Here is a 22,346-nt window from a genome sequence, read left to right as displayed (position 1 = left end):
GCGCCGAGGCCGGAGCGCCGGGGCCGCGCTCGGCCCTCCAGCTGCCGTTCGGAGGAGCAGAGGTGGCGGCGGGGCCGCGGGGAGCCGCCGCGGCCGGTGAACGGCGCTGAGGAGAGCCCGCGGGTGGCGAGAGGCGGGGGCGGAGGCGCTGCCCTGAGGGAGGAGTGGTGGCGGGAGACGGAGGAGAGCCGCGAGGAGAAAGAAAGTCGCAAAGAGACGGGGAAGAGAGGAGAGCCGGTGGTTCCTCCGAGGAATAAGAAGGCGAAGGAGGGGAAATTCCGAGGGACTCTGTCGATACGGAGAGAGCGGTTAAAGGACTCCGCTGAGAGACGCCGGAGGCCGACGCTGAACCTCTCTCCTCTTTGTCGTACCGCCAGGATTTGGTGCCCCTCAGCCTGCTCATTTCTGTGTGTTCATGTTTCCCACAGGTTTCTCTTCCCCCAACCCCTCCGCTGCAGCTCAGGAGGTCAGGCCTGCCACTGATGGTAGTAGCGGCAGCAGCTCCTCCTGCAAGAAGAGAAAGTTAAATAACAGCAACTCCGAAAGAGAGGAATTCGACTCCATTTCCTCCTGCTCCTCATCTCCTTCCAAAAACAACTCCTCGTCTTCTTTGGTCATCACCGCCTCTTCGTGCTCCTCCTCAGGGGTTGCCTCCTCCAACCATCACCTCCAGAAGAAGCTGCGCTTTGAGGACTCCTTGGATTTTATCGGACTCGATGTGAAGATGGCTGAAGAGTCTTCTTCCTCCTCCTCTCCCGCTGCCTCTTCTCAACAGCAGCACCAACAGCAGCTCAAAAATAAAAGCCTTTTAATTTCTTCAGTGGCCGTAGGGCACCACGCCAATGGCCTGACCAAAGCTGCCTCCTCTACTGTGTCCAGTTTCGCCAACAGTAAACCTGGCTCCGCTAAGAAATTAGTGATCAAGAACTTTAAAGGTAACAGCCCGTAATTCCTCACAATCTCTGCGGAGCTGACGCTCAACTTTGTGTTTTGTTTTCACTGTGAAAACCGGTTGGCTTTCAAATAGCTCCAGGTTTTACAGGAAATGCTTTTCTGTGGTAAACGTTCCTAGACTTATGTAAAGGGGGGGTTATGTTGATGATGCATCCCTGCCCGATCACGTGCACATCCTGAGCCAGACTTCCCTGCCTGGGCTTATTGTTCTGACCGTGTTCACTCTGTTGAGGAGAAGGCCCTGTCTAGTGTGTCGAAGGAAATGTTTTACTGCCTAAGTGTGTAAATCACCTTTGATCAAACTTCTAAAGTTTGAAAACACTTTTCCAGTAATCCTGACTCAGGGTGTACTGCATGTTTTAGCCTTGTTTAAGGTAAGTCTTTGCAAAACACGCTTTAAAAAAAAATAGACTTGGATCTACATGTCTTGCCCATGTGTATTTTGTCTGTTTGTAGGTTAATCTGCTTGTGCTTAGTTTTAAATGTTGAAACTAATGTGATTATCCAGCTATTAAGGTGGATTTCCTTTCTGCTTCCCCTACTTGACTTCAAAGTAGGTAGTTCAGACTTCTGCAGGTTATTTTTCTTGCAGTATGATCACTGCCATACTAATTGTTTAATTTTTTAGCATCTTTTTTACTTTAATGCATTCTTCCTTTTTTCAAATTCACATTATTTTGTAATTTCTCAACCAACATGATGGAGATTTTCCAGTGTTGTTACTTGAGACCAACTCAAGCAGAGAAATAAAGCTTTCTGATGTGAATGCTGCATGATATTCTAATGAACAGTACTGAACGAGGTGAAGGCAGAGAGCTAGCTAAAATTCTGTACTTTTTACCCTTAAAATATCTGAAGATTGTGAGATTTTCTTGTTAGCCCATTCTTCTCTTTTACAGTAATCCGAAAACTTACTTTCCTGAGTGTTTCTGTTTTTCTTTGCGTGTTTGGATAGGAGAAGAGAGGGCTTAAAGGTCTGACAGAGATTAAAACTTACTTCTAAAGGTGCAGTCGATACAAATGTTCTATAGAGATAGCACAAAAGGTGACAACCAGGATTACCTGAACCACTGCAATGTTCCAGTGTGACTCCTTGCTTTAAGGACCACCGAACTCTCAAGAATGTTCCTGGTCCGTTTCCATGCTGCCATGTCACCATCTGTTCATTTGATTGTTTTAAAACAATACATGGTTACATGATGATGAGAAATAAATGCCACTGCTGTGTGTACTCCCTTAGTTTTAAGAGAAGGCAACTTTTCACACTTAATACATGTCGTGGATGGCGTGGAGCTGCAATCATCATTGCTTATGAATTGCTCTTGGAGTCGCTTCCTTAAAAAGAACGTCTTGAGAGTCTGCATCTCTGGTTTTTATTTATGCTCACGTGCCAAGATGACTAACAATTGTAGGGTGCTTTTGTCTGTGATAGCAATACACATCCTTTACAACTTCCTAAGATTCAGAAGCTTGGTGTTTACTCCTGTACGTCTTATTCATTACAGGCTGGTGAAAATGAGCAAGTCCCCATTTAGTCAGTTGTCCCTGTGTGGTACAGTCAGTGTTGGGATATTGCCAGAAGTGTAGGGAAGTGTATGGGGGGGAAAAGTAAACAAAAGTAGCATTTTTTTTTAATCCCCAAGAGAAATCAGAGAGTTCTGAGGTGTTTGGTTGTTTGTTTGTTTTTTACTTTAAGTTTGCAGAAGTGTGTTTGAATGCAGTCAGCTTCGCTTGTTGGTGACATTAATATGCATCTGACTTCCCAATTTTTCTCCTTTTCTCATCTGCATTTGGGAACTTCTGTGACCCAACAAAAGGGGTCACTTGAGCAAGCTTGAGAACTTGTAATTTTAAAATAGTCTGGTTTTCTGAGAATGTGCCACGGGTAATCTTTTTCATCCCGTGGTAATTGCTCTGGTCCTGTTGTGGGCTCTGCATAGCAGGGCCTCTCTGGAAAATCTGCAAACGCTTGAGCTGTATGAGCATTAAAAGAGGCCTTAACTGTACAAATATCCTGTGGCCAGACCCAAGAGAGACATAAATAGATTAGTTCAAAATCCAGAGATTTTCCTTGTGACCGTAAAGCCTGTATTACACCAACTATTTCTGTGCACGTTTCTTGAGAGTTTCTTTCCAAGTTAATGCAGAGTTGAATTCATGTATTTAGTTAAAAGTATGCTGTACACAACTCCTTATCCCTTAATCCATCATTTTCAGCTTTTGTTGTTCTGGTGTTGTTTTTTTCCCTGTTACCTGCACCGTTCTGGTGCCAGGAAGGAGTGTAATAAAGATACAGAACAACCTTCCTGGGTTTTAGTGCCCCCCGTGTTATTTGGACTGGTTTTTATTCGTATTTTTCAATACAGTCACAGGCTGTTAGGGCTGCTGGTGTTGTCATGTGTATGTGAAGAGTAATGCTGGATTTATAGTGTGTTGCCATTTCAAATGCAAGAAGCTGCTTTTGCCTTATTACTTTCTTTTCACATGTGAATTATAAGCCAGAACATCAACTTCTACTTTCTCTTCTCTGAGTTAGATTTGTGCTTTTGGTAAAAGGTAAAATATTTGACTCTTATTAAATGCTTTCTCAAACTCTATAAAATAATTTCTTTTCAAGATAAACCCAAATTGCCTGAAAACTACACAGATGAAACCTGGCAAAAACTGAAAGAAGCCGTAGAAGCAATCCAGAACAGTACTTCCATTAAGTACAACTTAGAGGAGCTCTATCAGGTGAGTGCTTTAAGTAGAAGTGTTGAGATGAGGGATTTTCTTGATGGTTTAGGGTTTTTTTGGTGTCTTTTCCTATTGTTGTTTGATCTTACAGTAATGGCAAGAACGTGATGTTTTGTTGATAAATAAGGCAAGTAGCTGCATTTGGGTCTTGTGGTGTATTAGCTGCTAAAGGAGAAATATGGAAGTGCTCAATTGGTGGTGTTTAGGTAAGGAAAAGATTTCTTATAGCTCTGATTGAGGCTCAGAAGGAATTCATTTGAAAACCAACATTTTTTGTTTGCCTTTTTAAAAGTAAATATAATACTGTCGTGGTTCAGTTTGTAATTGCTTGTCATTCAGCATTATGTCCAACAACTGAGAGCTCACTTCTGTTTGTTTCAGCAACAGCTCTGATTGTTTTGCCCTAAACTTTTGAGGAGGTCTTAAACTGCATCTCATAACCTTTTATTTATAAACTCAACTTCTTTTTTGGTGGATGGGATAAGGAGACTTTTCTTCCTCCTCACCTGCTCTGAACTTAAGAGTTTTAGTGGCATTACTGCTGAAGCTTGTTATAGGGAAGCACTCTAATTACTTTGAAAGCTTTTATTACCTTGTTGGTTGCTCTCTGTTTCTGTAGATGTCGTTCTGTTCACCTGGTTTTGAGTTTGTTCTTCCTCATTCCCTCCCCTTTCTGATAAGCACTGTGTTAGATTTGCCTGGTTTCTGTGAAAAGCTTGGGACAGAAATGCGGTTTGCACAAGGTTTGGGATCAGATTGAGGGAAAAATAAGTTGTGTTCCTCGTGAAACCTGGATCCTCCCAGGCCAAGTTCCTTGGTCTGGTGCATTTTTAAGGTTATTACACTTTTATAATGCTCACTGGTGAAACTAATAACAAAGTACAGGCTGCATTGGCTCGTGTTTAAAATAACTTGCTCTGGACTGAAGAGCAGAGCAAATAACTGCCAGTCAAGTACTGCAGTGTGTTCAAAATGGCTTAAAGATGCAAGGTTGTTAGTACAACTTTGTATCTGCTGTGATGTTGCCACTCAAGTTCCTGCTGGTTTTGTCACAGCCTTAGCTTTTCATGACTCTTCTGCTCACAGAAAAGGGTAAGATTTTTCTTTTAAACCTGTTTTAGCATCATAATAATGTAGATACCTTTCAAGAAAATAGTGTGCAGTCAGGTATGACTTTTTTCCTGTTCTTTTTATAAATCTAAAAATGTTGTGATTTAAAATGATTGGGAATCACCGGTATTTTCAGTGCTTACTGATGTCATTTCTGAGCAACTGTTTGGTAAATGGATCTGATTCCAAATGTGCCTTGGCAGACACCATTGTCCAAGCATAGAGGAAATTGCAGAAGCCTGCAGAAGTTGTTGCTGCACACCTCAAAATAGGATGCCTTTTTTTTTTTTAGTGGAGTTGAGTTGTTTCATTCTTGTCTGTGATGGAAAACTTCACCGAGCAAACACTGAGGGTTTGTTTGGTTGTGGGCTGTTAGTTTTGCACTTGCTTTGTTCCCCAACCAAGAGGGGAGAGAACGCAGCTGTGAGTAGCTGAAGTTCTGTGGAATTGACTGCTGCTTTATGGGAACAAGCCTTTTGTTAATACCAGGAAGTAAGCATCTAGATCTTTGGTACCATATCTATAAGATCTTTGGTACCATATCTATAATTTTTTTTTTTTTTTCCCTCTAAACTAATCACACTACTTCTGGGAAGTTCTGATGTTCCTTCATCAAAGCAGTGCTTGTTTTGTTCCTGCTTTTCCTACCACAAACCCTCGTTTGGATGCTTTAATTAAAAGACTAGAATTCACCTTAAATTCATGGATTCAGATGTTTTGACCATCTGTAAGACACTGATGTCTTGATGAAAGGTTTTATTTTGGTAATTCAGAGTAAAACCACTTGATGAATTACAGCTACTAAAGTTATCAGGGATTCCTTGTGTAGAATAATGTCTTGTAACTCTAGCAATAAAATTGGCAGTAGTGTTGCAGCAGTGTTGTGCTTCATAAAGCAAATCTGCTAAAACTTTTGTTTGTGTGCTGAGGAAGTTTGTCCCCTTAAAAGTCCTCATAATAATGCCAGTAAGTTGGGCAGAATTCACAAATAAAAATATTTTTATGGTTGTTGCCAACAAAGATGCAGAAGGTTTGTATTTGGTGTTCCAGCACAAGCCTTGTGTTTGATGTTTTGGGATTTCTGAAATGGGATTTCACAAATGGAGAAGCACAGCTTTATATGAGCACTGTATAAAAACAAGCAGGTGCTCATATCTGCTCATAGGTGTGTTTTTCTGTGTGCAGCAAAAAGGCCAAGCTCTCGAAGGATTTTGGCAGTGTGATTAAATAGCACTTGGGTTGATAGGCAGCAGTTAGGAGGATGTTCAGCTGAAGTGGCTGAGCTGAGCAGGAGCTCTCACCTGCTGCTCAAGTACAGCAGAATCACTGCTGGGGTTGGAGTGCTGGTTAGAAGTGAGGCTGGGGGGCTGTGCAGGCAACCAGCAAGTCAGAAGCATCCATCTTTCTTGCTCTCTGTTGACTTCTCCAAAGTAAGCTGCAGAAGTAGTCGTCTGCTTAGTGGAACTTGAATCAAGTCTCTTTAAACTTGGGGTTTTCAATCATCTTTTTCTTCTGAAATCAAAGCAGCAAATAAGCAGCAGCAGGTTGTGGGAATTAATGTTGAGCCTACCCCTACAGGTGGTACAGCACAACAGAGTTGCTTATCCTTCACAACCTACTCTGAGCTGTAGTCTAGAATGTGTTCTGTTGTGTTGTTGTATTTGTTTGGGATTCCTTATGTGTTAAGTCAGAGATGTATTTATTGCTGCTTGCAGATACTAAGGTCTGTGTATTCTGCCAATTTCTGGCTTTTCTACTAATCCTAATTCAGATGTCCCACACCTGGCTCACATTTCTGTACGCTGATGCTCAGAAGATGCTGGCTCAGCTTTAATGCCATGCTTACTCTTGCTGTACCTGTTTCTTTCTGATGAGCTTATGCAAGTTTGATTTTCCTGTTGGCCGTGTTGGCTGGGTTTTATTTTGTTCCAGCTTTGCTGTGTCACAGAGCCCATATTTACTGATTCACTTGTGCTGTCTCCATCAAGAAGTGCTGTGTACCCCAGCAGTGATTACCAGTTGCACAACAATAACCAAAGCAGTGCTTGTAACAGTGGCTGTTAGCTGTTTAACAGTTTGTATGAGCTGTTAGCAAATATTTGAGGGGGCTTCAGTGTAATGGAACAGGCATGCTCTGTGCACTGAAATTAATAAGCACTTATGTTCTGAGCTGCTCAGGGCACAGCTCTCCTTTGTCTCTTACCATTGCAGTCACTTATCTCTGGTGTTTGGCATGCAGATGTTAAGTGCTACAATCAGAAGATGATGGACTTGGAGTGAGAAGCAGCATAATCCCATGTCTTTTATTTTTTTTCCTTGTAAAACCACATGTGAGAACACAGACAGACTTCTTACTGTCGCTTTCTCTTTATTGCAGGCTGTTGAAAATCTCTGCTCCTACAAGATTTCAGCAAACTTGTACAAACAATTGAGACAAATCTGTGAAGACCACATTAAAGCACAAATTCACCAGTTCAGAGAATATCCTTTTTTAGCTGTTGACAAGCCAAAATGTTTTTACCTGCCAGTATGTAGTGATGGATTTCTCTAAGTAGTTCATGACACTGAGCTATGGTGAGCTGAATTCCTGGTTTTTGCATAGTTGGGTCTATTTGTGTTTTTGTAGGACCTCACAAAGACCAATTCTGGTTCCTGTATATCTGTAACCACCTGCAAACTCGTTGAGAAAGTTTCATTGGTACTTAGGAAGTGTTTTGACATTTTGTACAAGTTCAAATTAGACTCTGGAGTAAGACTTCAGAGACTGTTCGTTGTGTCACGTGCTCAAATTGCCTTGTTCAGGTAAAAAGGAAAGTTGGAGCAGCTAGTTCCTGTCTTGTTTGAAAGGTGCTACTGGTCTGGGGTGGTACTGCTTCAGAGGGTCAGAATGCTTCATCTGGAGAAGTCTGGAGCTGTATCAGAGTGAGATCCTGTTAAGTGGGTTTGGGTTGGTACCAGAATTATGCTGCAGGCTGAGTACAGGTAGAATTTTGAGGACAAATGTTTATCTCCTGATGTTTCCTATTGGTATGAGCTGAAGTTACAGCGCCTATATGTAGTGGGGCTGCTCTAAAAGTAATGCCTCCTATTTTATGGTGGTGATGGTACAGCAGTAGAAGCTGGACCTTCCCACCAGGTCCCATTACATTGTGTGGCTGTGTGACAGATGGCAGCAGAGGGGCACTGACAGAATGGCATCTGACATGGGAGTGCGTACGGAGCGAAAGGCTGGGACTGAATCCCTTCATGCAGGGAAAAAAGGCACCCACTGACATGCATTGACACTTGCTGAACACTGATGGAGACCAGATAGTGGATGTGAGCACAGCGAGGGCTGGGTGGTGCATTTCAGCAGCAGTGACAGAGGTCTCCTGGTGCAGGTAGTTATGTGCAGGCTCTTGTTCATGGCTGGTGCAGGTGCAGAGCCAGTGGTGGTGATTATTGAAACACAGTGTTTTGTAGCTGTGACTTTCCTCTATCATGCTCTATCAGCTGGTGTTACTGTGCTCCTTCTGGTTGTTTCTGTGGAAATAAATAAGAGGCATTACTTTTGGAGCAACTGGTGTATGTTGTGGATTATTGGAGTTTCAAGTGTGTGGGTTTTCAGTGTTCTCTGCACGTCTTCTCCAAGCTGGGGCGTTGGACAAAGCATTCAGAAGTATTTAGGTTTAAAAACAAAGAAGAAGTTGGAACTGTTTGGGTTTGTTGTTATTGAAAGTAGTTTGTTTATAACACGGCCTTCATTAAAATTAAACAACTTGAAAGAAATTAGGTGCTTCTCCTTGGTAATAGGTGAGTTTGTTGTACTCTTGTGTGTTTTTTGTTTTGTTTTAAGTTAAGCTCAATGCTAATGAAACCTATTAATCATAATTTTCTTAATGATTTCTGCACGGATTCCTTGGATAGTGTTCTTTTTCTAAAGAAAATAGACAAATGTTGGCAAGATCACTGCAGACAAATGGTAAGTTTTTCTCTTTGGGAAGAAAAGCAGTTTTCTAGTCCAGCTGATGCTTTACTTAATTCTGTTCCCTTACCAACACGCTGTGCTTCTGAGACATTATCTTACATTTTGATAAGGCTTCTTTGTGAAATACGTTGTATCTAGTACATTGGGAATAGAGCCTTGAAAATACAGTAGTGTATTTCTTGATATGGTGACACTGGAGCAGGGGGTGGCCAGTGCAACTCGGAACAGTTATTTCCATGCAGGCTGTTTTCTGCTTGTACCTATTATGAAAGAAGCTATTCTTTTCAGGAGAAGAATGCTGAGTGTCACATTGAATGGCCCTCTGGGATTGGCAGCGCGCTCTGAACAAACTGCCTGAAACCTCACTTGGGGATTTCTTTGTTGTTGCCACTGAGCATCATTTGTTTTGCTCCTCAGTTTCGAGAGTGAAATAATTGTGGGTTGTTTCTTTTGTTTCTTCTCATACCAGATTATGATTAGAAGTATTTTTTTGTTCTTGGACCGAACTTACGTGCTTCAGAATTCGATGCTGCCATCTATTTGGTAAGGGCACAGAGAATAACATCGTGAGGGGGTTATTTAAGTTACCACTTGTCTGGCAAAGTAGTTTCCACTGACCTGAAACTGGATGGTGAGGACACACCTTCATTTTAATGTCCTTACGGCGAATTGCAGATTCTTCTAGAATAACTGATAGAAAGTCTCAGCTAAGTAGATATCAGCATCCAGTTTGTGCAATATAAAGCATGTATTCATGTTCAGCAAACGAAGTGCTAGGGTTTGGCTTGTTTGGGTATTGCTTTTTACACGTGTGGTAGTCATTGAATGTTTTTGAAGGGGAAAAGTTACCTGAAGTAAGAGCAAGTTATTCTCCCTCTCTTGTTCTAATAATTAAGCAAATGCCCTTCAATGCTATCAGCATACTGTGTTTGGCTCTTGACTGGGAGCTAAACTATGTGAATTAACTTTGCCACAGAATAAAAGAATGATGGATGGAGGGCTTGAATTTTCTACAAGTGTCCAGAATCACATTTCCAAATTCATGGAGCTTCTGAACTGAGATGCCTAAAGCTGTGGTCATTCCTTGTCTTTCAAATCACGGAGTTTTTCTAAGGGCTGCTGAAGAGAAATAAAGATTAGGAAGTGATGGACAAAAAGGGATATTGCCCAACAGCTCATGTATGGAAGTGAGGATGATATTCTCCTTTCCTTGTAGAAGCTGCTGTTCAAACAGTTTTGTCACCTGCCAAGTAAAAAAGAAAATGCTGTAAAAGTTCAGTGATTATTTAGGAAAAATGTGTGCATTGGTCTTCAAAAATCTGTCATTTACTGCTGGTGTGTTGTCATTATTTATTTTAGTATGCATGTGTTTATCCACCTTAAGTGGTTTGGGGGCAGAGGAATGAGGAATTTGGAGAAAGCTATTGGGCTCCCTGTTAGATCTAGGTCTTGCTTTATTAATGAATTATTCAGAGGTGATTCTTAATTTATTAAATAGTTTTTATTATCTTTTTAGGGATATGGGGCTAGAATTGTTCAGGACTCATATAATCAGTGATCAGAAGGTTCAGAACAAAACAATTGATGGCATTCTTCTGCTGATTGAGAGAGAAAGAAATGGTGAGGCTATTGATAGGAGCTTACTGCGAAGCCTTCTGAGCATGCTTTCTGACTTGCAGGTGAGTAAACTTTTGTGCTAACTGTAAATCAATAAATATCTTACTCTTATTTAGTGCTTAGTAAGCTTTACCGTGGCTCGTTGTGTTGTTTCTCTAGATTTATCAAGATTCTTTTGAGCACAGATTCTTGGAAGAAACTAACCGTCTGTATGCAGCAGAAGGACAGAGGCTGATGCAGGAACGTGAGGTATTTTGAATGCTTAATGGTATTTTATTATACCTACTAATTGAGTGCTTTTCAAGGGGAGGAACTGTTCTGCTGCATTACGTAGTGTGTTGGGCCATACTATGCCTTGCATGTTTATCATAGCCTGAAAAGCAAATTCACTTGGAGTTCCTTCAGAGTGCTGATGATTGCCCCTTCCAACTGGATCTGTTGCTGCTGTCAGCCAATATTACTGATTTTTTTTTTTCCTCTCTTGATTTTTAAAATATACAAAACTATGCTGGCATTTCCAGGTTCCAGAATATCTTCACCATGTCAACAAGCGCTTGGAAGAAGAAGCAGACAGGATAATCACTTACTTGGATCAGAGCACGCAGTAAGTGCAATCTCTTTGCTTGGTCTGGCTCTTCTCTTGAGGGCCATCAGCTTGTTTCAGTCACTGACTGACTATCAAATGCTTCTTGTTCCCCAAAATTTCTCGGTTATGATGAATCACTGCCTTGGTTGACACACCTGATACTCTTTTTTTCTAAGCTGCTATTAATTGTGACTTAAAAGTTGTTGGGTGTCTGCTTGGAGGAATAGGGTCTGCCACTCCCGGTCTGAGCATCTTCCTGACATGCAAATAATCAGCTTTTATCTTACCTGAAAAAGATAGGGCCAATTTATTTGAGAGAATTCTCGAGTAAGAAACTTCTGATGCTTACAGAAGAATATTTGCATGTTTGTTATGGAGTGTGAGATATTGACTAATGGCACCCTTCAGTCTTTGTGAGGAAATCCTGCCCCTGAATATAAACTAAGTGGAAGTCATGACTGTAGGGCACGAGGAACATCCTTCTAACATAAAGCTGTGGTTGCTGTGCTCACCACTGTCATAAAACTATGAGCAAGTGTTAGCAACTTCTTAAAAAGCAGGTGCAGAGCATTCCAGTGAGGAAGGTGCTTTGCTGCTACGAGCTTAAATTTTTATTTCTTACTTCCTTAAGCTGTTAAAAACTGGGGCTCATTTAGTGGCTTCCTTCTTCCACGCCGTTATCAGTGGCCACCTCCTTATTTTGTTTGAATACCTCTTGGCTCAGGAGATGTCCTTATTTCCTGCTCACAAGGCAAATCTCCCACAAACAGGAAAAGGTGTATTCTTTCATAGACTTCTTGCTCAGCTTCTTCACTGATGGAGTCTTGGTCCAGCTGCTCAGAGGTCACTGCTTGCTTAATGTGAGAGTTAATTCCTCAGTCAACAAATGGAGGGAAAAAAACTTTTACTGAGAAGGAAAAAGGATAAATGTGTAATTCTAAACATTTTCTTCTATAGGAAGCCACTAATTGCTACTGTAGAAAAGCAACTTCTAGGTGAACATTTAACAGCCATTCTCCAGAAAGGTAATCTTTCCTCTTTATAGAAATGTTTCTAATTATTGCTTGGGGCTTTCAGTTCTTATACTGGGGGAAATAAAAAAAAAAGTGACAGGTTCAAATGCTGGGGCAGGGCTCAAGCTGACATCATTCTGTAATGCCCTTTGCAACTCAGTTCATGAAATAGCACTGACCATTTTGCAAGTAGGCAAGCATTGTTCTTCTTGTCAGGGCCACAATGGTGATTTTCAGATACACAGCAAAGTAAAATGAAAACTAAATTGGGGTTCTCTTCAGTTCAATGTGTTAAGTATCATTTTGGACACTCAGAGGTAAGGGAGCAGCGTTTGAATTATGGTTTTACCAGACAAGAGAAATACTGATTACTTGCTACTCATGAAATACAACTTTAAAAAAAAATAATAAACTTGAGCTGCAAAGAATATTGCCACAGCTCTGCAAAAGTATCTGTGGAGTCAGAATGATCCTTTGTTACTCTGAGAGATGGTCTGGAGATAAATGTGGGCTCATCAAAAGTTGAGCAATGAAGTGATCCGGTTCTTGCTTGCCAGATTCTGGATGACAGAGGTGTGTGAGCATCTTTTTGCACATCTGGGGTAGATTCTTTGTTCATTGCAATATCAAGTGTTTAGTATTTACCCAGCTACTTTTCTTAGAGCTTTTTGCCAAAAACTTTAAAGTGGAAGGTGAAGTTATTTCTTGAAGCTTCTTGCCTTCAACCACCTGTGAAATTTATTTTTTCAGCTGGAATTGCCAAGAAACCTTTCCTACTGATCAGTAGAGCATAAAGTCCACAAATTTTAAGGGAATAGCAAAGCAGGAGCAGGCAAAAGTGGTGTGATGTATGAATTAGCCTCAGAATCAGCTCAAGTGGCCATTCTGCATTTTACTTTCTGTTAGCTGGATAGCTTTCCAAACCAGGGAGGGGAGGGAAAAGAACTGATAAGAAATACCAGCACTGAACTGCCCTTACTGCAGTTATAAGCTGTGCTCTCTTTGAATTACTGTAGGTTTGTAACTGCTGCTAAAATTCTCTTATTTGCAGGTTTAAACCACCTTCTGGATGAAAACCGAATTCAAGACCTGTCCCTTCTGTATCAGTTATTCAGTCGGGTGAGAGGTGGAGTGCAAGTTCTCTTGCAACACTGGATTGAGTACATCAAGGTATTGTTTGTAGAGCTCTGGTGTTGGTGGAATTTATACACAGATACTTCAGTGACCTCTGTAAAATGTTGCATCTGTGAGAATTAACAGCACTTGCTGATCACCATTTAATGTATGGCCTCTCAAATTCTACTGGGTAAAGAACAGTAACTGTTCGAGTCACGTTGAAGTGAACATCAACTGTTTAATTGCCAAATTGTGAACAAATTAGGAGTTATTTAGTTTACAGCTGACTGTGGGGGACAACTCTATTTTGCCATGTGCTTTTTGATACTGACAAAACACTTCTCTCATCACCATCTTAAAATTTACTGTCAGAAAAAAGTTCTGTATTTGTTAATTTAGTTTTGAGTTGACATACAAGTTCTGAGAATGATTATGTAGTAATTCATTTATAATGCTGTTTCTTCTGTTGTGGTAGTGCAACTTAACTTGAATATCAAAACCAAAGTATTACAGAGATAACTTAGGCTTTAGGAATGTTGTCATTTACATTCATTATTCAGGCTAATTGAAAAATGTTTTATTTTGCAGGCATTTGGTAGCACCATAGTAATTAATCCAGAAAAAGACAAAACCATGGTCCAAGAACTGCTTGATTTTAAAGACAAGGTTGACCATATTATTGATGTTTGCTTTCTCAAGAATGAGAAGTTTGTAAACGCCATGAAAGAAGCCTTTGAAACATTCATTAACAAAAGACCAAATAAGCCAGCTGAACTCATAGGTATTTTCTATCTCTTCCTATGTGAGAATTTGGTGGGAGTGATGGGAAGGAGTTGCCAATGCAGCTTAAGGAGATGTGATGTGATGGAATTGTTGTGCTGTGCCTTAACACACAATGCATCCTCAGACTGTGGGATCTCTTGTGCTTTGTTATGCTGGTGGATTCTTGCAGAGGTTACGGTTACAGAAGTGAAAGCTCTTAGCATTTAGGCATCCCAGCAGTTGACTGGCTTCCAGTGTTGAGAATACCAGTAATTCTGACTTTCAGAACCTTACATAACTGTGCAGTTACCACGTGCACAGGGCAGTTGGGGCTCCATGTAGGTATTTGTCTTCATGTTTTTATAAAAGTGGAGAGAAGTGGCATTGCACTGTACTCATCTCCTTGGTAACAGAGCCTCTGTAGCTTACAAAGCAGGCTGCTTACATCTTTCTGTTATGTGTCTAGCTCTCTGCAACTGGAAATACCTTATGGTATTGCCTGGATGGTGCCTAACACTGGCTTTGCTGCCTGTTGTGCTCTCAGGCTTGTGGCATGATGCTTTCTGCCCTTCTTTTTCACCTGCTTACCAACAACTGGAAGCTAGACTGCAATCTGTTAGAGAAATTGGGAGGCATAGACAGTACATTGAAATACTAGTTTACATGTTTCTTTTCTTTATCATGATCTTTACTAATGCAGCCATGTTAACTTACAGCAGTGTTGGCTTTGTGCACCAAGATTGTAATACAGACCAGAATTTCACACATACACAAAAATTTTATTTAACTGTACTAAAGTTAAGATGCAACAATGCTTATCTGAAAAGAGATTTGTAACTAGCTGTGATTAAAGCAACCTCAAGATCCTTTAATTTCCAAAAGATTTAATGATATTAGATATAAAAGCAGAAAAACATTAAGGTACTGCTTCATTGTGATGCTGGGCGTGTGCTAAACTTATTCTTTAATGTTCTTTTAGCTAAATATGTAGATTCAAAGCTTCGGGCAGGCAACAAAGAAGCTACTGATGAAGAACTTGAAAAAATGCTGGATAAAATTATGATCATATTTAGATTCATATATGGTAAGTGTTCTTTAATCAGCAACATAAAAGTACACTGGATTCATTTTTGCAGTCTTTCTGCATTCTTCAGTGTATTGCTGTTTAATGAGTTAAAATTCCCGTTATGAGATCTGTATCCAAATCTATTGAAATGTCAACATCAAGGACCTCGTTGGTTTTATTGAGCTTTAAAGCCCCTTAATAGTAAAAAATGTTTATATAAAAGCTTCCAATGTTTTGTGATCACTGTCAAATCTCATCTCTTACAGGAAAAGATGTGTTTGAGGCCTTCTATAAAAAAGATCTAGCAAAGAGACTATTAGTTGGGAAGAGTGCTTCAGTAGATGCTGAAAAATCTATGCTTTCCAAACTCAAACATGGTAAATACCTATGGTTCTTTCAGCCTTATTTGAAAATAGTCACTCTAATGGGACTACTCAGAAATACTGTTTAGATTTCCCTCTATATGACAGCAAAGATCTTTTGGTGTTTTTTGAGGAGAATCATTTGCTTTAAATTTAGTAACTGTGACAGTAATAGCCAAAACCCAACAGTTTGAAGCTCGTTCTGTATTTTGGCCTGTGTGATAGAGTTGAGATTCCATGCAGAGCTTATCAGTGATGTGTTCAAACTTGAGGATGGCCTCTCGTTATTTCCTCCATGTGAGGTCAGTAAGATGAAGCTGTGGGCTGGCAGTTCTGTACTCTGGTCTTCGTTGCTTTAGAATGGATTCTGTGGGGGGTAGCAGCAGGATTTTTACAACTCGGAGAGTTGTTCCACCATTGAGACAGTTTAACAGGAAGCTCATGAAGACTGGAATAAAAGCCTGAGTGACAAATTGCCAGTGCAGTTGGAGGGGGAATGGTCTGTTTTCCATGTGGGGAAAAAAGTCTGGTTGCAAAGTAACTAAGTAACTAAAACATCCCCCCCTGTTGTTTGTTATTATCTTAATGATATCCAGATCTTTATTTAAGAACACTTGATGAAATAGGTCATCCTGCCTCAGTATACATTCTTATACGTAGAGTAGCTGCTCTGCAGTATTTGATAAAAGTTCTTTTTATGAATGGATTTGTCTTTTTTTTTTTATCAAATATAGAATGTGGAGCTGCTTTCACGAGCAAACTTGAAGGAATGTTTAAAGATATGGAGCTTTCAAAAGACATAATGATACAATTTAAACAGGTACTGCTGAGAAGCCTGCCATGGCTCCTTCATTTACTTGTTTTTTGAGTGAGGTGTTCTCAGAAAGTCTAGTAAGAGATACAGAATGTCTTTAATTGTAAACATTTCTATTGTAATTTGAGTTAAACTCCTTTTGGATTATTCCTATGTTACTTACCTATATTATAAGTGATTGCTTTCTAAGGGAGTGCCCAAATATCTGACAGGGAAAGCAGTGCTTACTGAAACTCAGTGGGAGTTGATTTCTTAATTTGTTTCTGTACTTTTTGAAAATGTTGCTGAATTTGTTGGTGGTTCTCTTGATCAACGAAGCTGGAAATAAACTGGAAGAAGTAGTTTTTAAAAGGGGAAAAAAAGAACAGGGAAAAGAAATGTAATGGAAGAAGAACTGTAAAATTAAAAACATTTTAGTGCTAGTTAATAGCACTGTATGCTGATGGGACTGCCTCATAAGTTCAGTCATTTAAGCAGGTAACAATGCCTCCAGGCCAATCCTTTTGGCCATTACTTAGGGCAGTTCTGTACTGTTTTGATTATAAGCAAAGGTCAACTAAGTTTCCTCAATTCACATATAAGTAGGTGCATCTTCACATCAGCTTCCTAAAGCACTCTTGTTATTATCTTCCTGTAAAGCACCTTTAGAATATCAGAAAAGTGCTTTTTTTATATTCTGCTTTTCCTCTACATAACCTGCATTTTATGCAGCAAAGGTACCACAGGGTTATTGCCTTCTGTGCTCTCGTTATGCTCTCTGGCTAGCTTTTCAGTCCTGCTGAAAACATGTCTCACCAATACTGTTTTCTCTCAACGTGTTTCTTTCTGCAGTATATGCAAAATCAGAATGTACCTGGCAATATTGAACTAACAGTGAATATCTTGACTATGGGTTACTGGCCAACCTACGTGCCTATGGAGGTCCACCTGCCCCCAGAGGTAATGAACATGCACCCACTATGCCAAGTAGCAACCTAGCAGAAGTGCACCTTGGCTTCATCTGCAACTTGTCTTACTTGATTGCAGAGCCTTTAAAGTAGAAATTGTTTGGTATCACGGCTTTTTTTCTTTTTTTTTTTTCCTGTTTTTTAGATGGTAAAACTGCAGGAGATTTTCAAAACCTTTTACTTAGGAAAACACAGTGGTAGGAAGCTTCAGTGGCAGTCAACTCTAGGACACTGTGTGCTGAAAGCAGAATTTAAAGAGGTGAGTCTCTTGTTTTTCTTATTCCCCTGGCTTTGCCAGATCCAAATATGGGCGTACCTTAGGAATGTATAGAGATGTTTTTGTTCTCCGATGGCAAAGAAGCCTTTTCATTAAAAACAAGTTTTGGAAGAACATAGCAATTTTTAGAGAGCTTCCAACTATTTCCCTTTATCATCTCTCTGTGGGTGTGAATATATCTCAGGAAGATTTCCCTTGAGAGCTGGGAATGTTTACTCAGTTTTATTTTTCATAATGTTAATGATGAAACAAGTATTATCCAAGCTAGTAATAGCAACTGTGTTTTTGAACTAATACTTGTCTTACATTTTGGATTAAAGGTCTTCCAAAGTGTGCTTAAAATTACAATCTGAATTTGAATTTGTCTGAAGTTAACATTAACTTAATAACATTAAGTTAATAACATTAGCAAATTTTCAGTGGGTGTGCTAGTCTAATCTGACCTCTGTCTTGCTCTGCATTTCACAGTAAACATGAGGAGATTGATAACTTTTATTCTTTCATATTCTAAAATGAATGAGGCAACTGCATCCTGTAAGAGAAGTAATTGCCGTAGAGGAATGAGTTGATCCCCCTAAAACAGCCTAATGATGTCTGTTATTTCCTTTGTGATAGGGCAAAAAAGAGCTTCAGGTCTCCTTGTTCCAGACACTAGTGCTGCTCATGTTTAATGAAGGAGAGGAGTTCAGTCTAGAGGAGATAAAGCAAGCCACTGGGATAGGTTGGTACTAAAAAACACTGACTGCTTCGAGTGTGTTCTTGAGTGAAAATACCAACCAACTTGTTTCTGCTTTAGAGGATGGAGAGCTGAGAAGGACACTTCAATCTCTGGCTTGTGGCAAAGCTAGAGTACTGACTAAGAGCCCCAAAGGAAAAGATGTGGAAGATGGTGATAAGTTCACATGCAATGATGATTTCAGACATAAGCTGTTCAGGATAAAAATCAACCAAATTCAGATGAAAGAAACGGTATATTTCTTGTTGTTTTTTCTAATAATGTAGGTATTTCATTCTTGGGCTAAGTATCTTGTTGCTTGCCCATTTATAAGCTTTATTCCTCTCAGCTGTAATGTCCATAATGGTATCTGTGTGAAGGATGCACGTATATTTTGGATGATAGCACAAACTTAACAGTGGACATTTAAACACGAGCTTCTGTGCTAACTTAGAAATCCATCATCTCTAAAGTTGATCAGCAGAGGTTCCAAGTAGTGGATGCTCTGTTCACCTCAATCGTTCCCTAGAGCTTTCCTGATGTGTGAACAGATCCACTGTGAATTTGCCAGCTAACGTAAAATCTGCAAAGATTTTACTCCCAGCACGAGTTCTTATGACAGTGGACTTCCGTATTTTGTAGGATTTATGTCCAGTACTTCACAGTAGACATCTTAGTGTCTCACAATGAGACTTGTCTTAAACATGAAGAAGAATGTATTCAACAGTTGTGTTCTCTTTAAAACTCTTTCTAAATGGATCCATCAGGTGGAGGAGCAGGCAAGCACTACAGAGAGGGTGTTCCAGGACCGGCAGTACCAGATCGATGCGGCCATCGTGCGAATTATGAAGATGCGAAAAACACTGAGTCATAACTTGCTTGTGTCAGAGGTCTACAACCAGCTTAAATTCCCAGTAAAGGTGCAGTACTGATTCCTTTCGTTTTTAAAATTTGTTCTCATTGTCCTTTCACCTGTCCTCAGTTAAACGGTGCTTCTATCCGAAACGTGTTTCTTCTTTCCTGATAGGAGGAGCAAAAAATAGGTTATTTCAGGGTTTTTTAAAGTGCCAGTTTCATTAGTTCATGTGAATGTTACCTCTAAATTAGTACAACATAGTAAAGGGTTTGAGAACTGGGAGTTTGTTAGCATGATGGTGAAGCCAAGCTGTTTGCATGTTGATGTTCTTCTGTTTCTCAAGTGTTGTGGCAGTGCAGTCTTGAGAGAATCGGGACAACCGGTTCAGATACGCAGGAATCATTTTGATCCTCGACTTCACCTGGATAATATCATATTAATAAATCAGTAGCCAGTAAATGTACAGTCTTTTTTTCCAGACAGATTGTGTTATATAAAAAAAATTATGGAATGGAAATTACATGTTGGTGTCTCAAAGTTAAAGTGGCCCACAGATGCAATGTGGGAAAGAATAGCTTACTGTGTATGAGTGCAAACTGATTTTCCAGAAGACAGTGACATAAAACTTAGATAACTTAGATTCTATGAGTCTCTGATAACATCTGAGCTCAGCTATGTGGTGCATCCTAGCTAATTCTGTAGCTTTCTCTTTAATTGCACATTGCAAACTTAAGCAGCTTTGTGTTGGGAGATGTTTCCTCAGTCATCTCAAACAGTATGGGTGTTTGGCTTAGGTAGAATTGAGAAGCACTGACTACAAAATAATAATGCTGACGTCTGCTTTAATTTACAGCCTGCTGACCTTAAGAAGAGAATAGAATCCTTAATTGACAGAGACTACATGGAAAGAGATAAAGAAAACCCAAATCAGTACAACTATATTGCATAAACATATGTTGGCCTTTGTTTTACTGCACACTCGGTGTCATACGCAATTGCCAGTGGATAAACTAGCCTGTTAATCCCGTTAATTGACTTTTTATACTACCGATGACTGAATGAAAGCAGTGTAATGGAGGAGAATAGTAGAGTGGACTTCTTTCAGTGGTTAACATGCCCATTTAAAGAGTACTATTTACATTTTAAGAAGAATGCTGTTGAACTCTTTGCATGTTATTTAGTAAGATGTGCAGGAAGCTGCAAGAAAGTATCTGGTCTTCGTAATTCCATTTGACTCTGGGTCTGAAGAGGAGAGTCCCTTGATATGACAGATGTCTTTCACACCTTTAAATGGAAACAGAAGGTTAATATAAGAAAATAGCCTTTAAAATGCTTAAACTGCATGCAAACTTTTAATTTACTGTACAGAATGCATTTCAGTTAGCAACATACCATTGGTTTGGATGATACCCACACGAGGGTTTTTCTCAAGGGGAGGGGAGATGGGGAATAAGCCGAGCTACGCTTATTGCTATCTAGTGGAATCTGTTCTTGGTTGCAGTTAAGACAAAATGGTACCAATATAAAATGATTTATACAAGTTTGTAGCGTGGGCATATGTATACAAATATCATTCTTAAATAACTGCTACAACAAAACAAGTTCAGATTTGTATTTGTATGGCTTGCCTGTAAGACTTTAGTGTTCACCTTTGGGAATTTTAACATAAAACAGCCATAATGGAAACAAAAGTGACAGTTCTTACTGGACATGGGTAGGAGGCCTTCACCTCTTGGCAGCAATACTCTACAAAAGAGAATCTATTTAAAGGTATTTATGAAAAGCCACACTGTTCTTGTGGTAAAGCTATAAGAACAAAAGCTACAAATTAATTTTAATACTTGTTTTGTTTTGCAACATTCTGAACTTGAACAAACCTCAAGGTTTAGACAGGGCACATAGGAGACTGCCCTGCTGTGGACTGCTTTAACTTAAAGCTTTAAGAACTCAGCCCTAGATGTGGCAGGCCTCCGAGAAACCCAGAAGCCTACCTCTCATACAGAAAGATAGCTAAGTATTGCTGTAAGGCATCTAAAACGTCGTCTTAGGTGACCAGAGAGCATTCTTTACATCTGGATAAGACACGAGAGAATAAGTCACTTGAATGTAGAGCTTTTTTTCAACAGGTTGTGTTTTTTATTGCTATAGCAGTACGACAGGAATACATGGGGTGAAAAATGTCAACAGAAAAGGTAACTCCTCTACGTAACAGTTCTTCCTTACAGCCAAGCTTTAGACCTACAATCAGCTGTGTTGCAGAGCACAATGAAAAACCTCATCTTTGTTCAGGCACTAACAGTCCTGGGGAATAGCAGACATTTCCTGTAAGCAAGATGTTACTTTCTTTTCAGTGACAGTGTAACTTAGCGCTCTGTGATCTCTAACTTTTATCACTGTGATCCCACTTTCAGGGGCCTACATGTGAGAGAGAGGGGGTGTGTGTGTGTGTGTGTGTGTGTGTGTTGTATCTGACGTGTCCCATCCTTACTGCTTTTTTGGTCCATGGTTTAATTCTGTGTTTTCTTCAGCTGTGTGTTTTCTCAGGCTTCTTTTGTACGCAGTCCTCAGTTGACAGATGGAGCAGGTGGTTTTTTTTCTCCTACTGAATTACTTACTGTCACCCTCTAGTAACTGTAGTTCTTTACGTGATCTGCAGAAAATCTGCCTTAACCTTTGACACTGTTACAGCATAACTACTGGTAGGCATCCAGGGCCACAATTGCCTCTGTAAAAAAAACATTAATAGAATTATTTGGTAAAAAACTCAAAGATTGCTCTGCGAACAGAGCCAAGTCTTATTTCAAATGGCAATCCTCTGGGGAGAAAATGCTCTCCTCCCCCCCACCAAACAAACAAACAAAAAAAGACCAACCCTTCTGTGTTTTCCATTCAACGTTCCTTTTTCTTGTGTGTGTTTTGTATTTTTAGCCAATAAAAGATTCCTTTTAAAATGGTGTTTTGGAGAAGAAACATAAACTCTTTGGGAGACAGAAGACTTTAAAAATTGCTGTCAAACTGGTTCCCTTCACTTGGTTGTAGCAAATCAATCAAACACCATTGCACATCAGAAATACCTATTCTGGTGAAATCCTTCCTCATCAGGTAAGCTTGCTGCAATCAGTCAGACTGAGCAGACAGGTGCAAGGCCTATTCAATTCTTATCCCATCCGCTTCAGTCACTTAAACGCAGAAATTATTACTTTAAAAACGTCCTCAGCTCTCGTAAGACTTCAGTGATCTGAGGCACCCCGAGCAGCAGTGCAGTTAAAGCACCCAACAGCAGCACTGAGAACGCTGACTGGGCTGAGTGGAGGAGCAGGAGGGAGGGCAGAAGGCTTCTCATTCTTCGTGGCTTTTCCCTGAGCACTTGCTCATCTCTCCTGCTGAGGTCTCGCTCGTTCCTCATTCATGACAAGCTGCAGCCAACGTTTACTGACTGGCTGTACAA

At 40.1% G+C, this 22,346-nt stretch overlaps 1 protein-coding gene across 1 annotated transcript; it reads left to right on the top strand.

Moving 5' to 3' along the window:
* Positions 1–415: 415 nt before the first annotated feature.
* On the top strand, positions 416–19,847 carry CUL4B (cullin 4B; the record flags this gene model as incomplete). The annotated part of the gene is made up of 20 exons (XM_079541991.1): positions 416–935; positions 3,572–3,687; positions 7,178–7,281; positions 8,692–8,761; positions 9,237–9,310; positions 10,284–10,446; positions 10,544–10,633; positions 10,906–10,988; positions 11,928–11,995; positions 13,035–13,153; positions 13,688–13,880; positions 14,841–14,945; positions 15,194–15,304; positions 16,024–16,109; positions 16,935–17,042; positions 17,196–17,309; positions 17,943–18,048; positions 18,124–18,296; positions 18,810–18,962; positions 19,752–19,847. The coding sequence occupies 20 exons, from the start codon at positions 416–418 to the stop codon at positions 19,845–19,847; spliced, it is 2,652 nt and encodes an 883-aa protein (XP_079398117.1).
* Positions 19,848–22,346: the final 2,499 nt, after the last annotated feature.

Source organism: Tetrao urogallus (genome assembly GCF_951394365.1).
Source record: "Tetrao urogallus genome assembly, chromosome: 13".
Taxonomy (NCBI): Eukaryota; Metazoa; Chordata; class Aves; order Galliformes; family Phasianidae; genus Tetrao; species Tetrao urogallus.
Note: the sequence above shows the minus strand (reverse complement) of the source record. Positions and strands in the feature narration are given on the sequence as shown.